General features: G+C 41.7%; 1 protein-coding gene across 1 annotated transcript; it reads left to right on the forward strand.

The window, feature by feature from the left end:
• The first annotated feature begins 4,950 nt into the window (after nt 1-4,950).
• Nucleotides 4,951-9,853, forward strand: LOC116512185 (leukocyte elastase inhibitor-like). The gene is made up of 6 exons (XM_032222521.1): nt 4,951-5,118; nt 5,611-5,748; nt 6,880-6,997; nt 7,336-7,478; nt 7,872-8,039; nt 9,084-9,853. The coding sequence occupies exons 1-6, from the start codon at nt 4,951-4,953 to the stop codon at nt 9,489-9,491; spliced, it is 1,143 nt and encodes a 380-aa protein (XP_032078412.1). The 3' UTR covers nt 9,492-9,853.
• Nucleotides 9,854-10,292: the final 439 nt, after the last annotated feature.

The following is a 10,292-nucleotide window of genomic DNA, read 5'->3' on the forward strand; positions in this document are numbered from 1 at the left end:
AGCCGCCATTATCCAGCCTCATGGACTGGAGTAGAGTACAAGGCAAAGTGCAGAAGGAGAAAGCATCAACATATTTGGGGTGTTGTGTTGAGCCTCCCCAATGCAAAAAGTGACCCTAACAGATGGCTGTCCAGTCTCTTCTTGAAAGCCTCCAGTGGTGAAGTTCCCACAACTTCTGAAGGCAAGCTGATCGGTTGGATGGTTGTCTTCACTGTCAGAAAATTTCTCCTTATTTCTACGCTGAATTTCTCCTTGATCAGTTTCCATCAGGGGTGGGTTCCTGCCAGTTCTAAGCTCTTCTATAGAAGAGGTTCCACAAATCTGCTGTGATGTTTAGAACCAGTTCCAACTCCCTCCCCCACCCATCCGCAGCACGCTTGACCCGCCCACCGCTCACTAATTGGCTGGCTGTTGATCTGTTCTTAACAAAGCTGCTTACTTCTAGTTATTACTTTACTCGATTCTAGATGTTTGCATATCTGTTTTTTGATCATTTTTTCCAGTATATTCCCAGGTATTAGTATTAGGGTGATTGGTCTGTAGTTTCCTGGGTCTGTTTTTTCCCCATTTTTTGAAGATGGGAACCACATCAGCTCTTTTCCAGCCCTCTGGTGGTTCCCCAATGCTCCAGGATTTTTGAAAGAGATGATACAGTGGTTCTCAGATGACATCTGTCAATTCCTTTGGAACTCTGGGGTGTAATCTGTCAGGTCCCAGTGATTTAAATTCATTGAGATCAGACAGGTGTTCTCTTGTTATTATTTTTTGCTTATTTTAACTTGTATTTCCAGTCCGTCTTTTACAGTTGTTTTTGGTGGGTGGATCTAAAGTTTCTTTTTGCATGAAGACGGATGCAAAGAATGAGATAAGCAGCTCTGCTTTCTCTCTGCTGCCTGTTACTTCCTTTGCTGCGTTCCCTCTTTAGCAGAGTGACTGTTTCCTTGATTTTTTTCCCTCTTGTTATTTATACGTTGAAAGAAACTTTTTATTATTATTATTAACTTTGACTTTTGTTGCAAGTCTTCGTTTATTCTGAGCCTTGGCTTTCCTAACTTCCTGACAAGACTACATATATTGGTGAGTTGAGGAGCAAGTTCTCGCTGGTAGGTTTCTCCCCCCATCTGGCTTCTGCTGCTCTATGCGGTTTTCTTTCCCTCTTCCCCCCTTTCCCTTTTTCCCTTCCTCTCCTCTCCTCTCCCTTCCTTTCGGTTCAGTGAGCTTGTGCAGCTGGGGTGGGTGGGCTAATTGCGTGTATTGGAGGCACTGTGTGGATGTGGGCAAATTGATAGCAACCCCACCCTTCCTCCTCCGCCTCTCCTCTCACGCCTTCTAACTCTCGAAGCCTGCCTGGTTCAGAACTCTTCCCCTACCCGCCAGTAAAGGTCAGAGTGTCAGGGTGCTACCGCCTTACCAGAGTCCCCCCCAGCGCTCCCTTCGTTGCAAAGTCAAGACCAGGGATCTGTGCGGCTGTGGCTCTCTGGTAAGGGTGGGTCCAGTGGTGGGGTACAATTTTTTTTTACTACCAGTTCTGTGGGAATGGCTTGGTGGGTGTGCCTGAATGGGTGTGGCTGGGTGGTCATGTGAGTGGGTGGGTGTGGCCAGCTCCACATCACTCGCATCAAAGTGCGCCTTACCTCACGCCGCTCGCCTGGCCACCTGAGTTCTTCTGGTCTTTGTCTATTAATTTGTCTACTACTACAGTGTCCCGTTGATTATCTAATGTCTGCCTGTCCTTCTGGGTCCAGAACTCCCACATATTCTTAGATCTATTACTCTCCACAATCTTCTGGGAAATCTCCTTGATGGCTGGCTGGGGAATTCCGGGAGTTAAAGTCCATACATCTTTCAGCTGAGAGACACTGATCTACCCCTTGGGTTCTGTCTATCTAGGGTTTCTATGGATCTGGTACTTAGTGCCTGTTCTTGAGCTGTTATGATCAGTGATCAGTGCTGCCTTTTACACACACACCACTTCAGAAATAATTGTAAAAATGATGATCTCTCACTCATTTCTTTACTACTAGTAGAAACAAAACAAGCAGCCATAAATGTATGTATGTATGTATGTATCAGTGGTGGGTTTCAAAAATTGTTGGAACCTACTCTGTGGGTGTGGCCTCCTTTGTGGGAGTGGCTTGCCACCCATGTGACTGGATGGGAGTGGCTTGCCGCCCATGTGACCGGATATGAAGATGCCGACGACACTTGTCAGAACCACCTTAAATTCCCTCACACACAGCACTGGCATGCATAAGAATAGGATGTCAACTTGTTTTTTAAAAGGCATCTTTGGTTTGCGTTAAAACAACTTCAACACATGCAATGTTCTGATTGCACCACAAACGCAGTAGTCATCCTTACCTTTCACAGAGGCCCTGAGTTTTATAAACATGAGCATGATAGTGTAGAATAATCATATCCAAGGACCAGTGGTGGGTTTCAAAAACTTTTGGAACTTCTTCTGTAGGTGTGGCCTGCTTTCCGGGTCCACTGGTGGAACCTCTTCTAACCAGTTCGGTAGATTTGACGAACCGGTTCTACCGAATAGGTGCGAACTGGTAGGAACCCACCTCTGGTATGTATGTATGTATGTATGTATGTAATGTGTCACAACCCCTGGTATGCCCAAATATGGGAGGAAGCATACTGCTTCCTTTCTCTGTCTATCGGCTCTTCACAAGAGACCATTCAGACAGAAAGCCATTATTTTTACTGTTGCCTTTGTTACATTTTTGTTGCATTTGTGCTGATAAAAGCTTATCAGCACAAATGCAACACACACAAACACACACGCATATATATGAGATAGATAGATAGATAGATAGATAGATAGATAGATAGATATGATATATAGTTATATTTTGATATATATGAGATAGATAGATAGATAGATAGATAGATAGATATGATATATAGTTATATTTTGATTCTGATGCATATTTATTGTTGTGAATGCTTTTGCTAGGGATAATGCAAGAAGTGAACAACAATTTCTCACTCCCTACTTATTTCTTTGTTAATAGAATTTGTTCCTACTAAATAATAAAAGAAGTCTACTTATGTACTTATGCTACCAGTATGCGATTTAAAAATTTCTAGTCGTGGGAAATATGGGACAGAACATTTGGATACCTTATGATCAAACTGGTTTCTGTATGCTTTTCCTTCTAGACAAAATTTCTCTGCCACAGGAAATCCTCTCTTCTGACACTAGCCAGGCAAGTGAGCAGTCTCCCGGCCAGGGAGGAAGGCATTCTCCAAGCCAGCGTGGCCTTGCAGCTTCCCAGCCAGGCAGGGGAGCATCTTCCCAGCCAGCACGACCATGTGGCTTTTCAGTCAGTCAGGCGAGCATCCTCCCAGCTGGCGCAGGAAATGGGGGGAAATGGAGTGGGCGAAGGAAAGTTCAAGCACAGCTGGGTGCGCTTGGCAGCAGGAGGGAGCATGGCATGATGGGACTCTTCTGTTCCTCCTTACCTCATGCCCGCCACTCAGTTGCCCGTTTCGCCATTGCAGCCCCACCCACCATCTCCCAGATGCCCTCACTTCACCCAAGCATTTCTTTGCCTCCCTGATTTCCAACTCTGTCGCATTTCTTCGCCATCGTCTGCAGGGAAAGAAGAGTTTGTGGGACTAAGGAAAAAAAATCCACTCCATCAGTTCCAACTTTGTGAGATCTTTTTCTTTCGTGAGAAGTTGGAATTGATTGATTGAACTTTTTTTTTTAGCCCCACATAAACTTTTATTTCCAGGCAGGCAAGCATGGTGGGACCGTGTGGAAGGGAGCAGGGAAAGCAGACAATCATTTGTTTATTTATTTTATTATTAAAATTTATATGCCGCCCAATCCCGAAGGACTCCGGGCGGCTTACAAAAAGAAAAAGAAAAAAGAGAAGGAAAAAAAACAAGAATAAAAGAAAGACAGTTTAAAATCACAAAACCAGTTGCCTTCATTCCAATCGGGGCTGGACCTCAACCATGAGATCAACAGCCCCAGGCCTGCCGGAACAGCCAGGTTTTAACAGCTTTCCTGAAGGCCATCATGGGAGGATGTTTGTGGAAGGGAGCAGGGAAGGTATCCATTCATGGCGGGATCACATGGAAGGAAGCAGGGAAGGCAGGCAAGCATGAGGGGGGGGGGGCTGCGTGCCACGTGGAAGGAAGCAGGGAAGGCAGGAAAGCATGAGGGGGGGCTGCGTGCCACGTGGAAGGAAGCAGGGAAGGCAGGCAAGCAGGCTTGGCCACGGGGACTGCCAGGAAGGCCACGGGAAAGGCAGGAAAACATGAGTGGCCCATGGGGATGGTAGCTGGGGAGAAGAGAAGGAAGACTCACCAGGCAGAGATCAGCTGGGTAGCGTGGTCGAGGCAAGCAAGGGAACCAGAGAGTAGCAGCAGCAGCTATGCCACGGACATGATTCTAGGCAGGTGAGGCAGGAAAAGTAGGGAGGGGAGGGGCCACCCAGTGGTGGCATTTGCCGGTACTCCAAACTGCGTATAAGTTTGCGTATAAGAGCCAAGGTGGCGCAGTGGTTAGGGTGCAGTACTGCAGGCCACTTCAGCTGACTGTTAGCTGCAGTTCAGCGGTTCTAATCTCACCGGCTCACGGTTGACTCAGCCTTCCATCCTTCCGAGGTGGGTAAAATGAGGACCCAGAATATGGGGGCAATATGCTGACTCTGTAAACCACTTAGAGAGGCCTGAAAGCCCTATGAAGCGGTATATAAGTCTAACTGCTATTGCTATTGCTATAATCATTACTACCGGTTCGGGAGAATCAGTCCGATGCAGCTGAATACCACTTCTGGGTGGGTCCTCCAGCTGTTGCTTATTGCCATTTAAATCTTGAGTTTGCTCTCCCATCCTCGTTGCTTGGTATTGGTGCTATAATTTCAAAAGTGCCTCAGTAATAATCTTTCTTTTTTTCCCTTCTTTTCAAGCTTTCCCGGCGTCACTATGGAAAAACTGGTCAATGCAAATTCGCAGTTTGCTCTGGATCTTTTCCAAAAGTTGAAGGAAGCTCACCCAACTGGCAACATTTTCTTTTCTCCATTTAGTTTATCCTCCGCCCTGGCCATGATCGTCTTGGGGGCCCAGGGTAACACAGCCTCCGAACTCCTGAAGGTCAGCAGATATTTTTTTTTCTGACGTGTTAGTTACCATAAATATGGCTGCTAGGAGGAATTGTGGCTCTTTTGCAAGTAGATTTTTATTTTAAGTGCTGTATATTTGAAAGACCGCTTCAAAGTTATGTTTGGATTTAAGAGAGGAAGAGAGAGAGAGAGAGTCAATACAGATTCCATAAATGATATCCTAAGGTAATTTTGAATAAAGCCACCTTTTTTCTCACTTCCCCAAGACAGAATAGTAAAGACATTCAGACTTTGGTAAATTCCCAGTTTTTCCTTGTATAATATAACCCATCATATTAATCATAGATATTATATGCGTCTCTTTTAAACCTAAGTTTGCAAAGAGTGATCCATCATACTGTCTACCTGTGAATCTTTAGATTTCTGAAATGTGTCCATTGTTCTTAGACAAAATTATTTTTGCACTAACCCTAGTTTCACTGTTCTTATTGGTACTAAAGTAGGATTTATCTGTTCTATGCAGAGGCTTCATTTTGATGGTGTTGAAGACATTCATTCAGTATTTCACAGGCTGAATACTAAGATTAACCGGAGCAATGCGCCCTACATTCTGAAACTTGCTAATAGGTTGTATGGAGAAAAAACTTTCAACTTTTTGTCTGTAAGTAGATTGCTAAATAAATAAACATAAATAATATATGGGTCATCAGAATGGCTTTATAGATCAATTTCAAATTTTATTAGACTATGATATTAAGCAATAGCGTTATTCTTTGCTTGTAGTGAATCTTTAATCTCCTTTAATTAGGTCTGCCCAACCCAAAGATGATACAGTGAGATCCACTCATATCCATTCATTCATTTTCTTATGCCTAATGGACAGAATCTTGCCAAGTGAACGTTATAACCACCTAACCTACTATATTCTGAGAGATTCCAGGGTGTGGCTACTCTGAACCTCTTCCCCTCTCCCCGCTCCATTTTGGGACTACGCAGCACCTTAATCTGGGTGTCTCTCTGGGAAAACACCGTGTTTTGCTAGAACTTCCTACCTCCACTGCATATTGCTTCTCCAGATGCATATTCCATCACAGCTGTGAACTATGCAGATTTACAGGTTCATTGTTTTTCTCTCTTTCATCCACATACAGTCGTGTTTCTTGTGAGATGCAGAAGTATTGCAGCTAAGATTATTAGATAGATCCAGATTTTCCAATTAGGTTGGAATTATATTATACGTACAAATTATATAATATGCATCTCTTTCCAGAAGAATAAACTTTCCTCAAAGACCGTTCTGTTCAGGGTACATTTCAGTCAAAACAACTGATGCTAATCTCATGGTTAAATTACTGAAGAAGGCTAGTGGTGTTGCATAAGAATATGATGTAAACTTTTAAAAGGCATCTTTGGTTTGCGTTAAAGCAACTTTAACACACGCAATCTTCTGATGGCACCACAAACGCAGTAGTCATCCTTACCTTTCACAGAGGCACTGAGTTTTATAAATATGAGCATGATAGTGTAGAATAATCATATCCAAGGACCAGTGGTGGGTTTCAAAAAATTTTGGAATCTCTTCTGTAGGTGTGGCCTGCTTTCCGGGTCCACTGGTGGAACCTCTTCTAACCGGTTCGGTAGATTTGACGGACGGGTTCTACCGAATAGGTGCGAACTGTCTTATTTTCAGGGAAACATGATATTTATTAAATGTAAATGCTTCCCCTCCTGATCTCCATAATAATTACATTTATTTTATATTGTATAAATATTATATGTCTGATTTTGCTAGGATTTCTTGACTAGCACCCAGAATTTGTACGGAGCTGAATTATCCACAGTGGATTTCTCAAAGGCTCCAGGCAAGGCAAAAAAGGAAATTAATCAATGGGTTGAACAGCAGACTGAAGGTGAGATTTAAAAAAATATTAACAACTATAGTTTTATCTTTTCTTGGGTCTACATGATAGTCAAACCCTTACTTTGATTTGCTATAATGTTGCTATAAAAGAATTGATAAAAGCGAAAGCAAAATAATACTGTAGTTTGGAACAGTTAATTTTACCGAATGGGTTCTTTTTGTATACTGCTAGCAGCATGTAATTTGAGAATAATTGCAGAGCAGAAATGTCCATTGAAGAAAATAAAAATGGGAAAGTGCATTTTCTATTAGTCTTAATGATCTGGTAATATTATTTAGGCCTCAGTAACTTGCACAGTTTATTAACAGTGAAATTTCTCTGTCAAGGTAAAATCTCTGAGTTGTTATCTGAAGGATCCATCAATGAAATGACTAAATTGGTTTTGGTGAATGCTGTCTACTTTAAAGGCAACTGGGCAAAGGCATTTAAAGAAAAAGATACTAAAGTCAAGCCTTTTAGACTAAATAAGGTAAATGATTATTTTCAGTCTCTTTTCTGTAATAATAGTTTGTTGTTTATCCAAGCTGTTATGATGGTGCTGAACACATAATCCTAACTTATCTGTAGTCATGTAGCCATTGAAGCCTTATATCTGTTCCTTTGAGCCTAATCACTAGTTTTTCCCCCTTGGTTTACCATAATTTTTAAATTGTTTTAGATCTTCTGTTTATCCTTACCTAGAAAGGAATTTCAGTTAGCTTTAGAGAGTTGTATGATGCCAAAGAACAGCTATATATTAATGTAGTTTTGCAAAGATACACTTCCCAGAACCAGTTCTATCAACTTCAGCATATACATAGAGAAACTTTATTTCTTTGTTTTTTGATAAGCTCCTCACTGTAATATTCTTAAAATAATGCAGAGAGAAAAGAAGAATGTGAAGATGATGTTTATGGAACAGGAACTTCCTTTTGGTTATATCCCTGAATGCAAGTCTTGTGTGCTCGAACTGCCATACGAGGGAAAGGATCTTAGCATGATAATCCTCTTGCCTGATAAAATTGAGGATAATTCCACAGGCCTGGAACAGGTGACTCTCTTGTTTTTTTTGCTATTGCTGTAAAATCATTGTCCTAAACAAAATTATTCTAAATATCACATAAAATACAGTACAGGACAAAATTGTGGTTCATGTGAGTGGGTGCCAGTGGTGAAATCTAAATTGTTTTGCCACTGGTTCAGTGGGTGTGGCTTGGTGGTGGTGGGGTTATGTGACTGGGTGGGTGTGGCCAATGTTTTTTCAATTTTTAAAGAATTTTTTTCCTGCCGATTCGGGCGAACAGGGAGGAAAAAATGGGTCCACGTATATCAATGGGGTTCTGAAGAGAGACTGTGTTATTCTGGGGAGCTCCAGAAAAATCTTCACAAGTTTTCTGCATTTTTTTTACCAGACACTATGAATTCCTAATCATCTTGGGTGAAAGAATTGAAAACTGAATTAGACTTAATAGCAATAGCAATAGCAGTTAGACTTATATACCGCTTCATAGGGCTTTCAGCCCTCTCTAAGCGGTTTACAGAGTCAGCGTATCGCCCCCCACAGTCTGGGTCCTCATTTCACCCACCTCGGAAGGATGGAAGGCTGAGTCAACCTTTGAGCCGGTGAGATTTGAACCGCTGAACTGCAGATAACAGTCAGCTGAAATGGCCTGCAGTACTGCACCATAACCACTGTGCCACCTCGGCTCATTAAATAGTAGCTTAAATGGTAAACAATAAGTTATCTAAAAAATAAATGAGTTATGTGTTATGTTATGACAAGATAACCATGGTTTGCCCAAAAAATACTTTTTAAAACATCTATGTTTACTTCTAATAATATTTATGCTATAAATTCTGCATTATTTGTTTCCCTATCTGAACATCTGTTAAAGCTGCAAATAGTTTAGCATGAGGCAGAAACCACCTTGCACTCAGTTAGAGAAAGGCCATGTCTGAGGTACAGAAATGTGCTCTCTGGCTCTGCAAATTAGTTCATACTGAAGTCAGAGATGCCCTTTTCTCTCTGTGCTGAAATGGAAATATTGTGGCACGGTGGTGCAAATGATTATTTCTTCCTTTTTTGCCGTTTTAGCTGGAGCAGCAGCTGACTTTGGAAAAACTGCAAGAGTGGACCCAGCCCAAAAATATGAATTATGACATGGACGTCTGTGTACATCTACCTAAATTTCAGCTGGAAGAAAACTACGATCTTAAACCTTACTTTGCAGCCTTGGGGTTAATAGAGATGCTTGAACGTGGCAAGGCTAATTTGTCTGGAATGTCAGGATCTCAGGATCTCCATGTCTCTAAAATTGTTCACAGGTCATTTCTGGAAGTCAATGAAGTGGGCACCTTAGCAGCTGCAGCTACTGCTGCTACATCTGAGGATTATTGTTCGCCCATGGAGGAGGATTTCAATGCTGACCATCCTTTCCTATTTTTTATCCGTCATAATTCAACAAACACCATACTCTTCCTTGGTAGATTTGCTTCTCCGTAAAACTAACTTCCCGTCACCTAGCAAATACTTGTTTCTCTGCTTGCTTGGGAGGTTTGCTATAACACAAGTTGGGTTCCTCCAGATATTTTCCATCTTTGATTTCCTTGAACTCCTACACCTCTTGATAGATTCTTTGTAACCCTTTGCTCTAAAGCAGGGCTTTAAACTCAAAGCAGAGATGTCAAACTCGCAGCCTGAGGGCTGGATGACAGGATGAGCCATTCACTGGCCACGCCCATGACTGATTTACTGAAGGCAGAAAAAGTCACGCTGTGTCACGTGACAACACCATGACATGCAAATTTGACAGCCCTGCTGTAAAGGGTAGCCATCTCTAATTTAGGATATCCAGCTGTGTTTGACTACTGTTCCTTTAATTTTCAGCTAGCTAGGGATTCTGGGAATTGTAGTTTGAGCTGTTTGGAAGCCATCAGGCAAGGGGCAGCAAACTGTACATTGTATTTGTAAAACGAATAAGACATGAATTACTGGAATAAAATTGGCTTTCACTCAATATAATGTGTCTTTGATCCTTTGACCTTGAAAATCCTAATATAGAATCCAGAAAGTGACTTCTTTTTTGTTCTTAAAAATACAAAACAATTTGGCACTTGTCTTAGTAAGTACCTTATGAGGCATTATGGTACAACTTTTCTTATCATTCAGTAAATGCAGAATTGTTCACATACTTAGTTCTTGGGGTTGATGGTAAAAGGAATTGACATAATATTAAATAATACAAAATAGCGTTGGTTGTGTAACTGTATACATGTGGTTTTTTGCATGAAAATAAAAAAAGAA

This window comes from Thamnophis elegans, chromosome 8 (assembly GCF_009769535.1).
Source record: "Thamnophis elegans isolate rThaEle1 chromosome 8, rThaEle1.pri, whole genome shotgun sequence".
NCBI classification, from domain to species: domain Eukaryota; kingdom Metazoa; phylum Chordata; class Lepidosauria; order Squamata; family Colubridae; genus Thamnophis; species Thamnophis elegans.

What these genes read in the sequence shown, in the direction of transcription:
- LOC116512185 (XM_032222521.1), top strand. Translation starts at nt 4,951, where the DNA reads ATGGAAAAACTGGTCAATGCAAATTCGCAGTTTGCTCTGGATCTTTTC. An exon ending in CAGCCTCCGAACTCCTGAAG is followed by an intron (nt 5,119 to 5,610) that starts GTCAGCAGATAT and finishes TGTTCTATGCAG; the next exon opens with AGGCTTCATTTTGATGGTGT. An exon ending in AAACTTTCAACTTTTTGTCT is followed by an intron (nt 5,749 to 6,879) that starts GTAAGTAGATTG and finishes TGATTTTGCTAG; the next exon opens with GATTTCTTGACTAGCACCCA.